Genomic DNA, 22500 nt, shown 5'->3' with positions numbered 1-22500 from the left:
CCCCCATGATGGCTTCTCTTACAGAGGAGGATATAAACCCATGGATGGTGATGCTGTTCTGTTTGTTGGGCCTCTTTGGCACGGGTTTCGTCATCTGGTTGGCAGTTTACATCTATCTCAAGAACTGCGACTAATCAAGACGTCTCTGTCTCAATCACGCTCTGGCACTTCCTGTGAAATGGTGGGATGAGAAGCAAGGCTGACTGCATTTTACTTTTTGGAAGTGCTGTGATGAGTTTTAGTTAATTCGGCTTTGTGTGCTTTTATTTGTCTGTGTATTATTTGCTTAGGTTAGATATTTGTATATTGTTTTGATGTTTTTATTTTTGATGGCTTGTTTAATGCTTTGATTATGTAACAGCAGCTTTATTTTGTTTTTGTTTTTAGTTATGTGTTTTGCATTTTATGGCATTTATTTTTGCCTCTTCCTGCAACTTTGTTTTTGATTATGTTAAAGAGTTTGAGATATTTACTTTGATCGATAATTGCTTCAAATTGCCTGCTTCTCTTATTATTGCATGAAGCTGAACATTTTCCAGTCACTACAAAAAAAATTAATCAGTAGATCACCTACTTTGTTTTTTGAGTATTTTGTGTGTATTTTGCAATTTATTGATTTATATCATTTATATATTTTATTGTTTTGTAAAGACTCATAAAGGTATCTGTGTATTAAGGTTATCTTTTGTGCTGTAATTAGAGTTTCAGAAATGTTGCTTTTATTTATCATCCATTGCTGCCAGGGATAACATGGACATACATGCCATGTCCCCTTTGATTTTAGTTTATTGATAGGGTTTGCACATGGATGTCTCTGCAATTTCAATTTCAAAGTCAATTTCTAACTCTACCTATATTATCTATATTCCCTTTTCCTTGATTTTGGAAAGATTTAAAAAGAAAAAAAAAATATTGCTATTAATATTGTTAAGTAGGCATATGCGTGGAGCCATCTTTGTGTAAGTATAATTCACAAAATACAGTGGGCATTCCACAAATTACTGCTAAAGGGGACATTTACCTTTTTCATATCATTCTACAAATAAGTGCAATATTTCAGTTCTTTTAACTCTTACTATTATATGGTGCATGTTTCATTACCTTTAGAAAGACTATATAAATTTTAAAAGTATCACAGTAATCAGATGTGCCATAGATATTGAAAATTTATAAGGTGCATTAGGTTTCTTGATAAGAAAATTATTTTCCCTGCTTTACATGGCGATATATATTTTGGTTTGTTGAGGCATAAATTTTGATTTAGTAACAGTATTTATTATTCAAGAATAAGCCAACTTTAATTAACGAATATTGTATTTTTTCAGGTGGTAGTGGACTAACTGCAACTGGGCTGGTAGTGCTACTACTAGCCATCATAGGTATAGGTGTTGGATTGTATTATGCCTATATATGCCTTAGAGCTCGACCACTCCGTCCCCGACAGCCCCCAGACTCGGAACACGGCCCCTTGATATCACCAGATCCTGATGTAAATGGGAACCATGAAGATGTCCCACTTGAGGCTTCAGCCCCTACTGATGAAGAGGATCCTGAAAAGGTCAAGAAAATAATAGAGGAACCCAACAGTAAGAAGGACCCTGCAGACCCACCTGCCTCTGATAGCCCTAAAGACACTAAAACTCCCAATGGATACCCTAAGGAGAAAGATGAAGTCCTTGTGCCTGTGGAGGAAGTAGTTGCACCAGCAAACATCTCTCATGAAAAGGAGACAGTCCCAGTAGTCAATCATGTAGCTCCTATAGGATTAGTAGCTCCTCTGGGGCTGGTCATACCTGCAAAGACAGAACCACCAGCTAAGCCCACACAACCTGAAGAGCCAGAGAACAAGACAACTCCTAAGAAATTGCAGCCTGAAGCCAAGAAACCAGAGTCACAGCCTCCAGCTAGTGGATCTCCACCTGCACCTATCTATGTCCCAGTTCCACTTGCTGTTAAGAAGCCTGTAACTGATAGTGATGAGGAAGATGGCCTGCTGCTTCAGAAGTGTTCACCACACGATGACAGTCTCGATCCAGAACAATGTCCTCAGCTAACAGCTCTGACTGAACAGGTAAAAACTACACCTGAGCCTGATGCTGAAGCATTGCCAATTCAAAACCCTCCTTTACAGCCTTCTGCTCCTGAAGCTCCTGAAACTCCCACTCCTGAAACTCCCTCTCCTGTGAAGGAAGCAGAGGCTTCTCCTCAAGCTGAGGGACCTGAGATTGTTGTTGTACCAAAGCCTGATGTTGGCTATGGTTGGAAAGAACATGAAGTTCCTGTGAAAAGAGCCCCAGATTCTGTACCTCCAGAAGTAGTAGAACAACCAGCTACTCCATTGATGAAAGAAGATGTTGAAAATTTGCAGCCTGTCCATAAAGTAGATGTCCCAATAACAGTAGATATCGAGGAATTAGATGATCCCGTTGAGCCAGTGTTTGAGGTGAAAGATATATCTAGAGATTTAAAGGCATCACCACCCCAAAAGCCAGTCAGAGAGGAGAAACCAATCCAAGAAGTACCTCCTGCTGCCACTTCAAAAAATGATGAGCCAGTAGAATCACCACAAGAACTGAAGTCAAAAGAGATCCCTGTAGCTGTAACATCTCTGCCTGAAGAGCCATTAGAGTCATCTGATGATTCTGTTGAATATCCACCAGTTGTTTACTTAGAAACCTGTCAGCCAACACAAGATGCAAGACCTACTTCTGAGTGTAGTGGGTCATCAGAGGAGGCACTTCCACCTTACCCTGATTCAACTCCTGAAAAGGAAACAACAGCAAAGAATGGGAGTGAAAAGGCACAAGTGGAAGGTCCTGCAGCAGCAAAGGGGGAAGATGAAGGTTCAGAAAGAAAGACTAAACCAGATGCAGTAGAATCCCCTAATATGACAAAAGCTCCACTTCAGACAGATCCAGGTCTTCCTTTGGTAATGCCTACAGTTATCCCTACAAACAAACCTGTGAGTGATGCACCAGATGCCCCTCTAGAAGCTTATATACCAGATTTGAATGACGAGTATGGTTTAGACCCTATGAATGCAGATGACAATTCCCTAGCTGTTATTAAAGAAGAGGGGAGTACGTGTACTGAGTCTGAGACTGATAGCAGTGAACCTGAAGTAACTGAATATTCATTCTCTTCAGGACCAACAGCCCCAACTACCTCAGATATTCTTGCAGATGAAGTAAGCTGTTCTATGGAGCCTGAGGTGACCAAATATTCTGTTATTTCTGATGTAGAAGCAGAGGAATTGCAGAGCTCTGACACAGAAGTGAGTGAGACTGAAACTGATTCAGTTGTACTCTCCACAACTGTGGATCCTGAGGAAAAAACAAATGCATCCTCAGATCAAAAGCCTGGTAACCCAAAGCCATGCCAGAGTGAACCAGATTCCTCTACAAATGAAATACTTACTCCAAATACTACACATCAAAGAGACAGTGTCCCAGTAACCACCTCAGACTCAGCATGCACTCAGTTAGCAGACTCGACCAATGCTCCGTCTCATGCAAGTTTGTCCAGTTCAGATGATTCAGAAGATGAATCTGATGGAGCAGAGGCAGAGCCTGAACTGAGGGAGGAAGTTGTCAAAATACCAACAGCATCACAGGATGAACCTTCTTCTGAGAATGTGACAGCTTCTTCTTCTGACCTGCCAGCTTCTTCATCAGTAGCCGAGGAAAGCTCAGGTCAAGAAACCAAGAATAGAAATACTCCAGAGAGACTGAGAACAGAAGAAAAGAAAAATGGCACTCTTCAAAGTGTTCCTGATTCAACTGATAATGATTTCATGTCAACCCCATCATCATCACCTTGCAGTTCAGACTTGTCAGATGATGAAGTGACAACGTCAACCCCTAAAAAGTCTAAAATTCCTAGATTAGTAAGCCACCAGGAATCATGAGAATGAAGTTTTATAAGTAACCAAGACATGTATTTGTTGTCTTTATAATGTGATAGATCCATAATTAAGGCTGTGTTCAGGTGTGGAATCCCTATTTTGCTTTTTTACTGTTTTGATTTGGGATAATAATAGTTCACATAAGTTCCTAGGACTTTTAGGGTTTAAAGTTCTTCTTGTGCAAGTGTTTTTTTTATAGGTATTTAATTAATAAAAAATGACAATTAAATCAGTGATAAAGAAGAGTACTACTAAGAGTAATGGTTTAATGTTTTAGTCACCTGTCAAAATTACGTTACTATGTAAAATGTCACAAAAATATCTTACTTGTATAGAAGATATGTAAGTAAGTAAATATGTCAGTCAAGCAAAACTGTATTTTTTGAGGGTATCATTTGCAATTTATAGAACATCAGTTGAAATTCGGATTTGAAAGTGTGCCAAATTATAAACTGTAGATCTGCTTCCCACAAGGAATAAACATGGAATTACCTATTGGCTTGGTAAATCTGCTGTTGTTAATGGGTTGTTTGCAGTCTTTTTTTCAACTAGCTGTCGGGGATTGGCATCCCTTAAAAACCATCACGTTGTAGTGTTGGATGTTACGTCACAAGTTGTTTTGGAATCTGTGTTCTTGCATGTGTTCAAACACTGTACTGTACACTTTGTCAGTAGACACATTTTGAAAAGCAATGGAATGGGACAACATTCTGCCAAATGTTTATATAGTTGTATATTTATATATATATATATATGAATGTTTAATGTTGCTTCAGAAATTGCAGAAAGTGGATTTGGTTTTAGGGGAAAAGCTTTGTTGTATACTCTGAACAAAAAAGTAAGAGTGACTTTGATGCAGTGAACTTGGAAAAATTTACTTATCATGTATGGTTGTATGTATTCATGCTTGTATGTGAGTGGGGGATAAAGCTTTTTGGTTCATGGAAATTGCGTGGCATAATAGTCTGTGTATTCTCCATATACATATATATTTCCATTGATTGTAAGGGAGTATATCGCAACTGGATATGTCTGAAGACTCATCAGGTACCAATATAACTGGCCTTGAACTTACTGCCATTGCCATATTTGTAGCACATTCTTCATTTTTGGGTCATTTGATTTTTATAAAGTAGTCTGATCAATTTAGTGTTCCAGTTTTGACAAGTTATCTTTCCTTATTGATATTAAAGAGTATAGATGCAAATAGCCATTAAAATGATACTCAAGTTCAATGTAATGCAAGTTTTAATGTTAAGTAAAGAGGATATTTTGTACCTTAATGACAAATGTAGGAGGAGGTCTGATTAAGAATTTCACGATGATGCTACTATGTACTTTGTTTTAATATTATATTGTCATAGGTGTTTTTTTTTTTTGTACATATATGTACTGTAATGTCTAAATGTACAGAATGTGCATTGTGGAATCTTACTTACACCTTCTTTTATGTATACCTGTCTTTAGTTTGTATGAGAAGTGTAGATAAAAAATAATGTCAATTTAGTGAAGCATGAGCCAGTTCAGCCTGATGGCAATTTCATTGATATTACAAGAATAACATTTAGATATGCTGTAAAGATACAGGACTAACTTATTCAAGCATCGGTATGTAGGAGGTACAGTTATTGATGAACTTTATTGTTATTTATTTATTTATTTATTTTTTACAACCACTGTATTGTAAATTATGATCATGCAGGATTAGTAATTATTTTCTAGAATAAAATGAATATATTCTTTAAATGTTTTAGATGAATAAAAAAGCAAAGTATTTCATAAAATATGTACAGAAATTATGCAGATAAGAACCAAAGCTGCTGCTATTTTTTTTTTTTTTTTTTTTTTTTTGTAGTAGTAGTAATAGCAGGTCCTGTGCTAAGCAAGCATTCCAATGGTTAGTGGTGCCTATAAGTTTTTGAAGAATGTGTTTAGGCATGATATATTCTTTTACACTAAATCCTTAATTTCTTTTTCTTATTGTCCATATATTTATAACCTAGTTAATTGTGCAATATACACACTCGTGCCTACTTTCCTGTCTTTTTCAAAGTGCCGAGACACCACCTCATTTATGCATTTGACTACAGTTAACAGTGGTAATGTTTCTGTACCTTCCTTTGCCATCACACTCCAGAGTTTTATCGTTTTATACATACTACATGTAACATGCTATAACTGTCTTGTTTTGTACTGTTATATGAATATAGATGTAGTAACTGCTGTGTAGCAAGAATACATCCACTTAAGTTGGGCAGGTGGTATTGTAAGGTTTTTCTTGGATAAAATCATTTTATTTTAGATAGATATTGCTTCATGCTTTTGTGCATTACAGTGTTTTGCTAAAGTGATAGCATAAGGAAAAGCAACATAAAAAAAGAAATATTAGAAGAAAAAAATGTATAAATATCTGCAGGAAATGTCATTTTTTATCCAGGAACAATTTCTACGCCAACATATTTTGTAATGTATAATCTGTGTATGTGAACAGTATTTTATGTAAGGGCAATTAGTTGGTTAGTGATTATAAGGCAAGTAAAAATTGATGTGGAAAAGTTAGTATTGTTACACTGTCACATTCTGGTAGAGTATAAATGCAAATGTAGTAAAATATAGAGAAGAGATATTAATATGAACCATGTTAATGTTTGCAGTAAAGTGTCTGTTCACTGTTGATGCAAGAGGAAGGATCTTGCACATGCCTGTTAGATTTTGTAGATATTTTGTAAGTTGTAGAGTCTGTTCTTTTTTAGTAATTGTTATCCAAAATAGTTTTATTATATGGCAATGTAAGAATCTTTGAAACCTCTGAGCATTGATGATTACAAATACTGGTTTAACTTAAGAGTTGAAAAGGAAAAAAAAAAAAAGGAAGCATTCATATTTCATATTGGACTTTTTACATTATTTTAGGTTTCTTGGCTAGTTTTAAGAATAGTGTGTACCATAAGTGATTCTTACTTTATTGTTATTGTTATTTATATTTTTATTTCTTTTCTTTTTCAATTTTCCATATTATTACTATTTTATAGCTGTCATATATATATATTATATATATATATATATATATATATATATATATATATATATATATATATATATATATATATATATAATATACTTTTTCATTTAAGGGGGGGCAATGGGGTTACCCATGGAAATATGGTAACATATATCTAGTGTTATTTTTAAGGAATTATTTTTAAAAGCAATTTTTGTTTACTTGTTCTTAGTATAATAAGAATGAATCACTTACATATTGCTATTGGATTTTATTTTTTATTTTTATTTTTATTTTTGTAGGTGAATGAAGTAAGAGTATATTGTGTGTTTGTGTAGTTGAGAAGTAAATTAAGGCTGCCCAGTTTTCTTTAAGGCCGGGCTAAGGTGAACCAACCCCGGTGAAGTGGTCGTACGTGTCCATTAACAGAGTCAGTGCTGATGAGGTCACTCTAGATAACCAAATAATATGTTTTATTATTATGATTTACTTTATTTTATTTATTTATTTATTTTATTTTCCATATTGTACAGTATTTACCTTTCAAGGTACAGACTTTAACATTTGTTGTAGCAAAAACAAATTTCCAATCTGAAAGTCAATTATTATTACTATTATTATTCGTGATTTTATGGTATTTAAGGTGTCCTTAAGGCAAGTTTATCTCTTTTTAAATTGGACGAGTATGGCTAGACAATGCTGAAACCTTTCTGCACACACTGTCGGATATTTATTTTGCCCTCTGTAATCATCCGATAGTGGCAGATGGGGAAAATAGGCTGAATTAGGATTAAGTTTTATGTTATTTGTGCATTGTTTGCTTTCGTTAATTCACAAAATCTTTTAAATGGACTGCTTACCTAGTTATTATTAGTAAGAGTAGTGGCAAAAAGACGTTTGTAGCCACAACTTGACCTATATTTTCCCTCTGTATGTATTTGTTGTTCTCTATCTCTCTGTCTCTCTCCCTCATTTTTATCCCTTTTCTTTGTATTCTACATGATCTTTTATATGATTGTTATGTTCATTCTTATTACTTGTAGATTGTCCATATGAAATTGAAGTTGCTTCCAGACAGATGGTAATAAACAATATATTAGTTAACATTAACCAGATACAAACATTAAAAATGCTTACTGTATATTCAAATAAAAAATGTATATTGAATTCATTTGTTTTATTTATCACCGTAATTTCATAACCCATTCACACCAGGATGAAATTTGTCAGCATTTATTGAGAGAAATAGCTAACCTTTTAAAAATTAGGCTTAAAGCCCTTTTTTAGCATCATTACCTAAAATAATGTTTACGCCACAGCCAAAAGCCAAAATAATCTATATCACTAACAAGATTTTTGTCATATATGAAAAATTTAAATGTACTTTTTTCTGCTTAATTCCATGGTGATTGAGAAAATGAAAAATGGAGAAATCATTAATCGTTGTTAAAATATTTTAATATATATTCAACTACACCTCCAGTACCCATCTATTAATTTTTTGACCTGTTTTCTCTTTCTTTTTAACCACATGCCACCGGGAAAAATGCTGTGTTCTTTTTTTGTGAAATGTCTCTGCACATAGATGGCTCTGCTAGTGCTTAGCCACAAAGGAGTCAATTAATAGACCTTGTGGCCTTAGGTAATTTCACCTTTCCTTGACTTGGTTGGAAAAACTTATTTTTTGCTATGAATAGCGACGATGTTATATTTATTATAGACATTATAATCATTACAATGTTACAGACATTAGTAATAGCAAAATAAGATAATGTAAAATATTTTGTACTTGTAAATCAATATAAGTGTTATACTTAGTTTCATCTTCCATGGAACTTCTGTTGCCAGCTTCATAGATTCCTTTGATACAAGTACATCTGAATAACTTAAATATCATTCAGTTATAAAATTTTAAAAACTGCACTGCACTCCTGAATAACTGAACACAAAGGTCAACATTTCCTTACCATTAGGGTAAAAGATGAATCAAGTTGATAAACTGTTTTCCTGAAAAGATTATTTTTCATCATGATTATAATGAAGAAACCAACTTATACACAGCAGCAATAAATGGGTTTATCAGTCTTTCAAATCAAATCACTTACTTGACAAATAAGCATATAAATAATTAACAGACTATAAATAAAATCAAGTATAACTTCAAAATGAATTACAACATACACTATATTTCAGAACACTGAAAAATTGCCTAAATTAACAATGGTATATTAAGTTGGTGAAGAAGTGAAATTATAAAGAGGAATTACATGTTTGGATAATAGATAAACTTTTCAGCACTGGCCCAGTACCATTGGAAGTAACAGTTCATATGTAGTTCAAACAGATTCAGTCAAACTGGCCAAGTCTATATGGGAATCTATAATTATCTACATCTAAAAGGTCATAAAAATGGAATATCAAATGAGATCCCATGCAACACAATGAAATACATATATCCTACCTACCCTTGTGTTGGTGAGAGAGAGGCCAGTATCAAACTGCAACACCAGCCTTTATATAATAAAAACACAATTGTTGAAAATGGTCCAATATATTACAGCTACATGGATATATTCTAGTCTTTGGAAAAGATGATCATACTAGTAACTACAAAAAAGTTCTGTATGGAAAAGAATGTAGATCCAGCAAGAAAAAAAAATATATATTTCTACTTTAGATTGGGGAAAATATGGAACTTTTGAAGGTGATAACCAGAGCTATTTTTTTTGCCAAAACTTACTGTCATGGAAATCTAAACAAGTTGAATTAATCTGTTGATGACATCCATTCCTAAAAACCCACTATCACATAACCCTTAATCATTACAGACAAGTATAACTGCTACATTTACTGGTCCCATTTTGGTCATTCTAAAGGTAATATTTCTATTCAATGACAACTGATGGCAATTATTACAATTTCTTTTATTACCCTATAATTGACTAATTAGGCTTAGTTTAAAATCACAAGCAAATTGTAGATAACACTACTCACTGAACACCAGTGGAAATGCAAGTCTTCAAAGGTATTCATCCACAGTCACTACAGGCCTAAGCACACCGGATACTGGCCTTCCAGTCTTTTATGTACTATTCATGCAGGAAGTGCAGGCAAAATGGGAATGGTTAATTGTTAATGGTTAATGGTTAAAAGCAAAATAAATGTGCTAGACATCTAAGGTCATGTAGCACTATAGTAAATGGTAGTGAAGGGTGGTTGAGTTAGTGAAAGTTGGGCAAAGGATTGACGAGTAAATGGGTTAAGGTTGGGTAAGGTAATGTATAGAGGTTAGATCAAGTGAAGGATGTATATGCATTTGAGGAATGAAAACAGGTTGTCAAAGCAGAAAGTGTGAGAAGTTGTGGGAGGGATCACGAAAATCGGTCCCATTTGGCTGGGCTAAATAGATTATTTAAGAATTTTGTAGAGATAGGGGTAGTAGAAGGACGGGGGCATGTGGAAGAGGGAGTAGTGTTGAGGAAGGTAGTGTTATGGGGAGGTGGACAATAAGGTTGTAAGGTAGTAATAAGGGAGGATGGGGTAGTTGATGAAGAAGGTTGTAGGGGTATAGTTGTTGAAGTTGAGCATGTTGGGAGTAGAAATGTCTCCTGGGGTGTTGATTAGGGTGGATACTGTACTAGTCGGCATTGAGGAGAGGGTATTAGTTGTAGTGTTCAGAGCCGTGGTCAAAGGAGAGCCTGGGGTCAGGGAATCGGGCGAGTTTGAATTGTTGGAGCTATTTGATGAAGAGGCAAGCCTCATTGCCTCTAATAATGGTATGGTTAATGGTTAATGGTTATTCATTGTTGGCCATGATAAGCCTGGAGTATGTTGGGGAGAGAAACGGTCCACCCCTCAGGGTCGCTTGATGGGTAAGGGCTAGAAAACTAAAGCAGGGGAATACCGTGCCCATGGCTCCCTCAGGCCGTTCAGGACTGGCACAAAGTCAGCCTTTCATCCTTTCAGCACGGCTCTCACACCTTAGGAAGTGGATAGTAGAAGGGGTTGGTGAAGGGACAGAAAGGAAAAAGTAGAAGGGGAAAAAAAAGACCATGCAAAATTTGTTGAGTTGAGGGCTGAGTCCCAAGGTTGGGGAGTTCCCCAGCATTGGGTCCCAGTCTCCGCCTCCTAAGCCCCCCCACGACAACAACGGGCAAGGGATTGGGGGGGGGGGGGGCAAAATGGGAAGAGGAAGGTAGTACAGAACCATATGCAGCAGCTGCAATGCACCCCTTTGCCAGTGCAGCTGCTATGGCCTATGGCACTTGCAGCTGTAAGTACAGGTCACTTTCACTTCCCTATCACTTCAACTATCCTACTACAGAACTATAATACTTCTTTTACACTGAGTGTATAAATAAAAGTGAGCTGTATTTTCTTTGTTTCTTTATTTGTTCATTTTCTCTTTCATTCTTTCCCTTTTTCTCATTTATCCATTTTCAAACTTTCCTCCTCTCCTCTGGCTTGCTTTCTCTCTCATTAATTCCTTCATCTACTCTCCAATGCATTCATTCATTCTCTATTTTTTTTCTCTTACTCTTCCATTCAATCATTAACTCTCCCTCTCTTTATCCCATTCTTTCTCTCTCTTTCTTTTATTCATTCATTCTCTCTCTCAGTCTGACATGAATTGCAGACTTCATGGGCTTTCATGTCCAACATTGGATTACTTGAATTTTCTGGCTCAAACTAATGAGATTCCACCACTGCCTGTTCTTGGTCAAATCTTAAATTAATAATGCAAATAAAGGAAATTTAAAGTATATTGATAATGAAAAAAATACTAAGCTTCTCCTGATCATATGATCAAGTATTAGTATTAATAGATTAAATATGTAGAGTACATGGTGTAAAAATCATCCTTTAAGTTAGTAAAGGGTAGAAATGATAATGAAAATATATACACACTCAAATTACCCTTCACAAACTGCACAAGTATATACTAGAAGCAAGAAAAATTAACACATGGAGAAATAAAGAATGCAACAAAGATGCAAGATTGAATTTAAGGATAGTAGTCCCCAGGATAAACTACTGATGCTCAGCGCCTGAAATCATCCAGAGAAATACACCTTGCTGGTGCAGTCATCATATAATGACCACTGCTTGACTTCCCCCTAAAGGCCTGTCCATGAGTAGAGATGATGTCATGAGCAGACAAACTGCTCAGTAAACAAGCAGTTTCCTGTTTTCTCAACTGGCATCATCTTTACAGTTGCCCACTGTTCATGCCTGCTTGTGTGACGGGAATTTAAGATCAGTTTTAGATTTAGTATCTTTCTTACTGAACATCATGAACAGTCATGTCAGACACTTCCTCTTGTTCCCACTAGGCTTCAACTTTATACTGTATTGACAACAATATCTATGCTCACAGTGTGTGTACAATGACAGACAAAGGCCCAGCAACCACTTCTCAAGTATGTGGAGAGGGGTAGGTCCAGGTGAGAAAGTATGATTGACAGGCATGACCAAGAATGGTTAATGGTTACAAGGCAAAATATACGTGTCAGATATCAAAGGTCATATAGCACTATAGAAAGGTGTAAATAGTATGTGTATATATATATATATATATATATATATATATATATATATATATATATATATATATATATATATAAAAAAAAAAAAAAAAAAAAAAAAAAAAAAAAAAAAAAAAAAAAAAAAAAAAAAGTAAAGTAAAGTAAAGTAAAGTAAAGTAAAGTAAAGTAAAGTAAAGTAAAGTAAAGTAAAGTAAAGTAAAGTAAAGTAAAGTAAAGTAAAGTAAAGTAAAGTAAAGTAAAGTAAAGTAAAGTAAAGTAAAGAGGGGGTTAGTTGTTGATTAAATGTGCTATACATCAGAAGTTGTATAGATCAGGAAGGTAGGAATTATTAGATCAAAGTTGTCAAAGGAAGATGTGTGAGATTTTGCAAGGATATCTGTAGGGTGAAGTATAGATTAGTAAAGGAGGGGTTTAAGGGCAATTAGATCACAATTTCTGGGAGAATGGAGAAGGAGGGGGGGAATGATGCAGATGAAGCAGAGGGAGAATGGGATGCGTTGGGAGAGAGTGGGAGGAAGGGGTGTAGGGAGAACATGAGTAGGACGATGATGGATGGCAGCAGTTACTTTGAGTGTAGAAGGAATGGGAGTAGGAAGATTGGATGATGGATGTGGTGTAGGTATGTTATCTTGGGTCACGATTAGATAGTTTTGAATGTCTTTGAGAGTTTCTGCAGTGGAGTTGTTTGGGGAGGTCTGAGAAACAAAAGTTTTCTTATGAAGGGGGAGAAGAGGGGGGAGTTGGTTAATGGTTAAAAGCAAAAATAAATGTGCTAGACATCTAAGGTCATGTAGCACTATAGTAAATGGTAGTGAAGGGTGGTTGAGTTAGTGATTAGTTGTCAAAGTTGGGTAAAGGAATTGACGAGTAAATGGGTTAATGTTGGGTAAGGTAATGTATAGGGGTTAGATCAAGTGAAGGATGTATATGCATTTGAGGAATGAAAACAGGTTGTCAAAGCTGATAGTGTGAGAAGTTGTGGGAGGGATCACGAAAATCGGTCCCATTTGGCTGGGCTAAATAGATTATTTAAGAATTTTGTAGAGATGGGGGTAGTAGAAGGACGGGGGCATGTGGAAGAGGGAGTAGTGTTGAGGAAGGTAGTGTTATGGGGAGGTGGACAATAAGGTTGTAAGGTAGTAATAAGGGAGGATGGGGTAGTTGATGAAGAAGGTTGTAGGGGTATAGTTGTTGAAGTTGAGCATGTTGGGAGTAGAAATGTCTCCTGGGGTGTTGATTAGGGTGGATACTGTACTAGTCGGCATTGAGGAGGGGGTATTAGTTGTAGTGTTCAGAGCCGTGGTCAAAGGAGAGCCTGGGGTCAGGGAATCGGGAGAGTTTGAATTGGTGGAGCTATTTGATGAAGAGGCAAGCCTCATTGCCTCTAATAATGGTATGGTTAATGGTTAATGGTTAATGGTTATTCATTGTTGGCCATGATAAGCCTGGAGTATGTTGGGGGGAGAAACGGTCCACCCCTTAGGGTCGCTTGAGGGGTAAGGGCTAGACACTAAAGCAGGGGAATACCGTGCCCATGGCTCCCTCAGGCCGTTCAGGACTGGCACAAAGTCAGCCTTTCATCCTTTCAGCACGGCTCTCACACCTTAGGAAGTGGATAGTAGAAGGGTTGGTGAAGGGACAGAAAGGAAAAAGTAGGAGGGGGGAAAAAAAGACCATGCAAAATTTGTTGAGTCGAGGGCTGAGTCCCAAGGTTGGGGAGTTCCCCAGCATTGGGTCCCAGTCTCCGCCTCCTAAGCCCCCCCATGACAACAACGGGCAAGGGATTGGGGGGGGGGGGGGCAAGAAGGAAGAGGGGTAGGTACCAGGCAAGTAATGACTGGAGTGTCTGTAGTAGTGGTGGAAATTGGGGTGTCTGGATTTAGAATGGCAAAACAAATTTGACTGGGGGAGGGAGGGGGTAGAAGTGGGATGAGGAAGAGATGCTGGGGGAGAGTTAGAAACATCTTGGGTGGAAAGGGGAGGGTAGAGCAATTATTGAAGTAGGGAGTGAGAGAGAAACCTCATTGAAGTGGTTCTTGTCTGACTTCATGGAATGTCAAGCCAAGTTTGAATCTGAGACTTGGCACTTCAGATTCAGACTAATAGGTAGAGCAGCCACTATAAAATACATCACCGGAGCTGCTGCTATTGGCATCCATGCATGACTGTGCCAAGCAGTTTGATCAATTATGACCAGGTTGGGCACAGAGGGCGTCAGGATGTGGAATAGCAGTGTTTGGCAGGATGGCCTAGACGCCAACAATGACAGTGACGAGGGCGAGGTTGATATGGTCAGACAAGGAGGGAAGCTCTGCCAATGCAAACAAGAAAGGAGAGGTCATGTTGACAAAGTATTTTAGGCAATATTGATTGGGAACCTATGATGGCCTTTAGGGGGCATGGTTTAGCACTATTAATATTGCATCACTGTCCATGTGGCAGGTGAGTAAGTCTTCTCCACAAGTGCAAGTATTGAGGGAGGGATGAGATTGGGTAGAAATGGCTTTGCCAGTGAAGTCAGTCAGGGTTGATAATGCTATAGCTTGGGATTTGGATGTAATAGTGAAAAGACGGGAATGACTGTCATGGCTGAGGAAGGAAACTTTGCCTATTTGTTTTTGAAGGCATTGCTGGAAGAGGAGAGTATTGTCAGAGTAAGGGGCTGTGTGTGTGTGTGGGGGGGGGGGGGGGGTTGATTACAAAAAAAATTGAGCCCATTTGGTTGGGCTAAACAAGAGTATTCAAGATATTTGTAGAGGAGGTAGTAGAAGGACAGGGATGCATGGAAGAGGGAGTAGTGTTGAGACAGGAAGTGCTGCAGAGTAATGGACAATAGGGTTGTGTAGTAGTAATAAGGGAGGATGGGGTAGTTGATGACTAAAAGTTTTGTGGGTGGAAGAGAAGTAGTGGATGATTTCCTGGAGATCAAGTATTTACCTGGATGGATAATTTTAACTGGGTTGATGTGATAGTAGGTATTGAGGAAGGGGTGGTAGTAGTAGTAGAAGCAGTGTTCAGTGTAGTTGTGGTCAAAGATCCAGGTATCAGGGAACCGGAATTAAATTTAGCGGGGCTATTTGTATAGGGGTAAGCCTAAATACCCCTATTAATGGTACAATGTCTTCACTACTGGCCATTGCAAGCCTAGAGTATGTTGGGAAGAGAAATAGTACACCCCTCAGGGTCCCCTTGAGGGGCAAGGGATAAACAACTAAACTGGAGAATACCATCCAGATGGCTCCCCCGGGCTATTCATGACTAGCACAAAATCAGCTTTTTATCCTTTCAACACTGGCTTAACTATCCACTTAGAAAGTGGATAGTTAAAGGGTTTAGAGAAGAGGAGATGAAAAGGGGAAGGGGAAAAAGACTGCAAAATTAGTCGAGTCAAGGGTTGAGGCCCAAGGCACAGGTGATCCCCAGCATTGGGTCCCAGTCTCCATCTCCTAACACCCCCCCCCCCCCCAGCAACAAAAGGCATAGGGGGGGATGACATGAAGTGACAGGTAAACAAATAGCTTAACAAAATCCCTCTTACAAAGTGGTTGTTTAATTATTATACCACATTAGATTTTGAGTAATAAATAATACCAAGCACAATCTACTGATTATATAGATCAGAAAAAATAATGTTATAGATGTATATTTGAATGATTCTAGTACTTATTAAAATATTCATAATAAAAGGCCCTGTCCACATGACCGAGCAAGAACCATTAGACTGTCCATTTACTGGGCATAATCTGTTTCTGGCTGGGTAATTTAACCATACCTGGCAGAAAACGGTCAAACTACAAGCAGCAAGCAGCATTATCTGGCAATTTTGTTCGACCAAAGGTACAGGCATTCTATTGGTTAACCATCAGTTTTGTCCAAACAATAGGAATAAAGGAGTACCCAATTACAATGGTAGGTATATAATTACGTGAACTGACAATTGGACTTCAGACCAAAACTGTCAAATGTAATGACTAAAAATGATAACTACAAAGGGTTAAGTAGTTAGTTTTTATATTTTTGTTAACTTTATAGTAAATTTCAGTAATGACAACTCTCATACTTACCACCAATACAATTAGGAAATGTGAATTTTTGATGAAATAAATAGGAATTACAGTAACAAAATTTAAAAGGGAATTCAGAACTTTAAAAGTATAAAAATAGTACTTAACCCAACGCTGACATGATAAGCCTATGGGCATCATAAACCACTCAGGGCTGCGGGGTATGGCTGTACGCACAGTGAAGTGCCAGAGCACTTGGAGTGGGACATTCAGCTTGATGTAGCGGACTCCCGTGCCCATTGTCTGCCCATTGCCACAAATCTCCAGAGTTTAATATTCTCAGGGATTTTTTCACCCGTCAGCATTGGGTTAATTTCTTTTATTGAAAATAGAACTTTGGTTATCAGCTCATTCTGGGGAGGGAAGTTCAAGTAACACTAGAAACTAATAAAAATTTGTGAGAATATTTTAAGCCAATGTCTGGATTAAGATACTTTAGCTTTATGATTTCATCCATTCTAAAATACAAATTGTAAAGTCCAAAGTTTGGTTCTAAATGCATATTCTTTTAAATACAAAGGTAGTCCTCTCTACCTATTTTTGTATAATAGAAATGAGTAACTATATAAAAGGAATGAATAAAAGACTGTATTCTACAAAATGTGTTATTTTCAAGTTTCTTTTAACATTTCAGCAGACAGTTGAAAATTTACTTTTCAGATTTTAAGACTAGTAACATGCCCAACCCCGGAAGCTTTTATACAGCAAAAAGAAACCTGAACAAATTGTAATTTCCTATTTCAAATTACATGATAAAAAATACTAAACTCAGCAGCTTGAACTTCCCAATGATACAATGAAGATGGTGTACACAGTACAATAAAAATTATGATAATATCAATGTGAAATATAAGTTTCGTAAAATTGGGATGTTCAAGCCTACATTTGAACTTGTAAGGCTTATTCCACTCTCTATGGGGCAAATGTTAGCAGAGCCTAAGAAGCACTTTTAAAAGGCCTGACTTTGTCCAATCTGAATAATAGCTCATGTGTCACAGCATTCCATTCTCAACATGAGAAATTAGGAGAAATTACAACTTTTCCTTTGCTTCCTTTTACCACACTTTTAATGTTAAGTCTTTACTTTTCACAGCAAAGTAAAATAATGATAGTCTTACAGCTCCACATGACCATCTAGATCATCTAAATCAACATCAGATAAATCAATGTCTTCTTCCTCTGGCAAAACACCATCCTGGCCATCCCAAGCCTCTACTTCCTGTATGGCTGGTAATTCAGCTCCTCGCACTGGTGATGTGCGTCCTCTTCCATATGAAATGTCTCGCAAGAACTCATTAATGCCACTCTCACTAAAAGACCCCTTCAGGAGGGCAAACTGCATTTTCTTTGCATTGAGAGCAGCAAGAGCAGGGTATCCAAATCCACCAATATCCAGAGCTTGTTCAAGCTCAGGCTGGGCCATTGCTTCACTCCAGACCCATCCCCACATCTTCTGCTTGTATTTGTCACCAAGTCTGCCAAGAATCTCAATGTAATTGTTGCGGCACTTGCTCTGGCAGTCAAGAATGTGTGGAAGAACTGTAATGATACAGATGGGATGCTCTTTACAAGCTGATGTCAGGATGGCATTGTCTGTGATCTGTACAATTTCTGGGGGTGGCAAATTTGCAGCAGCTTTGTCATCAGCCCAGGCAACGATGTCTGAAGCAGTGCGCCCACCATCATAATCTCCAACATCTCCTTTGTGGAAGTACTTGATAGTGGGATAACCCTGTACACCATAACGACTGGCCATGACAGTGTGAACAGTGGCATCTAAGGCTCCCATCTTAATCTTACCCTTCAGCTCTGTGGCAGCTTTCTGCCAGTGAGGTGCAAGGTTCTTGCAATGTCCACACCAAGGGGCAAAGAATTCTACCAGCCAGAAATCATCCGATTTAAGTACCAGCTTTTCAAAGTTTGAATCTGTAAGCTCAATGACGTCATCTGGGCTTCCACTGCTACCACCACCGCCACTGCTGCCACCACTCTTCTTTCCTGATAGTTGTGCATTTACCTTCTCTCTTGCAGCCTTCATTGCAGCATCAACAATGCCTTGTGCTGTTCTTTGTCCATTGAAATCTTCTGGTTTCTTCTTATCTAGGCCAAAGATCTTAATAGTTGGGAATCCCTGAACCCCATACTGACCTCCTAAACTCCTGTGTTCATCAGCATTAATAGCACCAACTTTTACAACTCCACTCAAGGCTTGAGCTGCTTTTGTGTACTCGGGTACCAATCGCTGACAGTGACCGCACCAAGGGGCATAGAACTCGATGATCCACACAGCATCACTGTTCAGAACCTCTCTCTGGAAGTTGGATGGAGTAAGGTCCACAACGCCACTAGAGGGAGAGTACATCGCTGTGGCACTCCCACTCGCCATGAGGATGCAGATTGCTGTTAAAGAGTAATTTCCAGTTTAGAAAATCTGTTATACAAGATTTTAATCAAAGAAAAAAATATATATACTTCTAGCAACATAGATGTGAATATAAATATGTACATTTCAAAAACAAAAGAAGAAAAAAAAAATCAATAATGGAAGTGTAAAACTTTGAGAGAGCTGAGCTTAAATTTTCTATTATGTGAACATGGTTATCAAGTGAGCTGTAAACTCCATACTAAAATATGATGAATATTTGTATAACTTGATCTCTTCAGTAATGTCAAAACCATCAACATATGGCATTCAGAAATTACACTTTATTCAAATAATATTAATAATATGGCAAAACTTTTGCTTTGTACATTAATGTTTTCAAATATCTACAGTAAGGTCTTTATTTTTCAATTCAGAAGAAGAAATTTTACTTTGTTATTTCAAGCATCTGAATTTAGAAATCAGATAATGTGCATTTCATGCCATATCACACTTACATAGACCACCAATAGAGTACACAGGTAAAACAGTTTTCATAATTACCTCTTTTGTATGAATAATGAAAAGAGGCAAGAGAAAAACATGGGAAGTGAGGGTATGGGGTAATATGGGTGTGGCTGGTAGAAACTTCCCAAAATAACACGAAATGTCAGGAAACTGCACATACAAGAAATACAAGACCTAATCATTCATGTCATTTTCATTACAAACTGAAAAAAATTATCTGATAGAGAAATAATGGTATATTTCTTATCCAACAACTTGACCTTCACAAACAAGATTTAGAATTCCTCATAGTTGGAGGTAGTCAAATGAATCTGGTAATCATTTTTTGTGCAAACTTATATGGAAGTTTCAGTTTCACACAGCCATATGGTACAGAGTTAAATATATAAATCTTCCGTTTTCCAAAGCAAATGGCCAATTTAGGAAGTAAATGAAAGTATCAGTTATTGTTTAAGAAGTGTCAGCATTACTGGGAGAGAAAAAGAAAATTGCCATATAAAACAAAATCAGGGCTTTTGTCCCCAGGCCCATCTGTTCGCCATGGACAGTCTCCATGCGGCATCTTCATTTATGACAGTATCAGTATTTATATTACCTCTCTTTATGATCATACAATCACTGTGAAATGGGTTAATCTTTACAATAGGGATGTACTAAGCTAGGGCAAAATGAGGACAATATTCTTGTAGAGATAGAGGGCAATGGACACTTACACTCTGATAGAGTGTAAAAAAAGTGTCAGAAGCAACACAGATACATCTGCAACAGCCTCATATTTACCAAAAAATGACAAACGTATCCTCTACATGTCACCGCTCAGAGACCAAGTCCACAACACGCGTCATTTGTTTTAGTCCTCGAAGGTAAACATGGATGGGGACTTAGTCTCAGAGCAGTGCTATGCAGAACCTATTTTTGTCATTTCCCGGTACATATGAGGCCGCTGCTGATTTACCTGTATTGAATCCTTCCCTACTTTTTATGCTCTACAAGATGGCAGTGTCCATTTGCTCTATCTCTGTGCGTCACTCTCAGTAACATTAACCCAGCTCAGTTTTGCCATGCATACCAAGCTGAAGCCTATGTTTATTTGGGAGTGTTGAGGAGTAGAGCCCTCCATCAACCCTCCTCTTGGGCAATGACCGAGACTTAAATAAGTTTTGTGATGTGGAGTTGGGGACTTTGAAGTGCATCCATACTGTAAACTATTGCCTGTAAATGTATCGCAAAGTACTATTTCCTGTTCCGCAACTTTCTTATTATCAACTTGTGAAGGAAATGCCACTCATAAAAGGGTCAAAGTTTGTTGTTCTCAACATTAGAAGTTTACCATATACCACCATATGGTTATGTGAAAAACCGTACCCAAAATTTAAGACATTTTCATCAATGGTATTTCCTTCACAAGTTGTGTAACACATAAGTAATACTTTGATATGCATTTACATAATGACTCGACTAAGGGAAAATATAATGACAAACAAAGGATGGGGGGGGGGGGAGGGCAGATACACGATTAACATTAGAAATTCAGAATATGAGTATCAATAAATGCTCCACAGTGACCAAGTCATCCGGTAGATATCCAAGGCCAGAACACCTAGTAAGGAAATAGGGCTATCTAGTGGTGGTCAGGGGGTATGACCCTCACATTAGGAAGGCCTTTATTCCATATGACTGTTTGTGGACTCCCTTACATGCCCCAAGTGTGGTGGCTAGAGTAATAAGGACAGTCTCAGAGGGATGAAATCATTTCAAAATTCAATACAGTTCTTTGTTTCCTAAGCCAATCATCTGCAATGGAAATCTACATATTCATTCATATTAATGAATAATTGTAAATAAACAAATAATTCCTAGGCTAAATGGCTGTACGAAACTGTTGCAGAAGTAGCCTCATCACTTGATAACCTCACAAACTACTACCAATACTGTCAACAGGGAGTTACCAAGCCTAAAACTACTACACTTTGGACAGTAGACAAAGAACAGTTAACCTATATGTCACAAATTATTCTGCAGTATAAAACCTTTGAAATATAGCCTACATATCCTCTTCAAAAAATGGTTTAACCAAGTATCCTGTTATCAGGTAAAAACAAATTTCTATTTTTTTTTATTTTATAAGAATTATGGCTCTACATTTCTTACGCATATGAGATGCCCAGTGAAATAACAATGAAAAAAGTATCACATGAAAGTAAATATTGACGTTTCTAAGCAACATTCAACATAGTGATTGAATAAGGGCATTGAACCAAACCTGCAAGCACGAATTAATATATAACACATAACAAGCCAAAAAAGGCATACTCACCGACAAATAATCTCATCCTGCCTGCTTTTTGGTCACCAGGGAATGGAGATTGAGCTTTGGAAGGCCAGAGTTGGAGAAGTCGAGAAGTTTGAAAACACGTCCCTTTGCGTTCGCCTCTCGTCCCCTTCTGCCACTTCGCCGTAAACAAACCGGGATTGCGTTCGTATGCGTTGCCCGTAGATCGTTCGATTTTTCTAATGAGTCTATTACTTTCGTTTTCTTTGCCTTTCCTTCACTTTTATACTATCAATGAGTGCCTTATTAATTCTTCATTCGATTGTGGTTGATGCAAGTTGAGGTGATGCCCTGGTCGTAGAATGAAATAGGGAGTAAAGTTGATTTTCAAAAGGTTTCGAATTCAGACGCGGGTCGTGGAGAAAGGCTATTGGTCCAAGTGTTACTATTCACCGGGCGCCAAGTTTAAATACGCCTCCGTGAATGGAAAGTGATTGCGTGTGACAAAAAAGTAATAAATTGACGAAAAGAGGCACAACTGATAGAATAGATAAAATTAGTTTTTGCATTAAAATGTTATAATATGCATGCTATTATAGAAATGTCCAATTTGTGCGGAATGCGGATATTTCATATCCGACTGACAACTTTAGAAATGATTGACAGAAAACAGATTGTTGATGCATTGACAAAATAATCCACTACAAAAAGGAAAGGTTTATTGAAAAATATTTCACATTTCTATAAATCTACTTTGTATATACATGCATATGGACATCCATCCATCCAAACATACATATATAAATAAATACATACATACATA

General features: G+C 37.3%; 2 protein-coding genes across 4 annotated transcripts in view; one reads left to right on the top strand and one right to left on the bottom strand.

The window, feature by feature from the left end:
- The window catches only part of LOC125039964 (cell surface glycoprotein 1-like), a 70043-nt gene extending 63265 nt beyond the window's left edge, over positions 1–6778 (top strand). For all 3 annotated transcript variants that reach the window (XM_047634372.1, XM_047634379.1, XM_047634384.1), the window contains one exon: positions 1326–6778. In XM_047634372.1, the coding sequence (XP_047490328.1) occupies positions 1326–3907 (2582 nt within the window). In that variant the 3' untranslated portion in view covers positions 3908–6778. The remainder of the gene's footprint in view (positions 1–1325) is intronic.
- Positions 6779–17106: 10328 nt separating this feature from the next.
- Positions 17107–21881, bottom strand: LOC125040149 (protein disulfide-isomerase A6 homolog). Its single transcript, XM_047634667.1, has 2 exons — positions 21723–21881; positions 17107–18915 (listed from the first exon to the last, which is right to left on the bottom strand). Exons 1-2 carry the CDS (start codon positions 21736–21738, stop codon positions 17630–17632), a joined length of 1302 nt encoding a protein of 433 aa, XP_047490623.1. The 5' UTR covers positions 21739–21881; the 3' UTR covers positions 17107–17629.
- Between the last annotated feature and the right edge of the window lie 619 nt (positions 21882–22500).

Source organism: Penaeus chinensis, chromosome 3 (assembly GCF_019202785.1).
Source record: "Penaeus chinensis breed Huanghai No. 1 chromosome 3, ASM1920278v2, whole genome shotgun sequence".
NCBI classification, from domain to species: Eukaryota; Metazoa; Arthropoda; class Malacostraca; order Decapoda; family Penaeidae; genus Penaeus; species Penaeus chinensis.
This window is presented reverse-complemented; position numbering and strand designations above follow the sequence as displayed.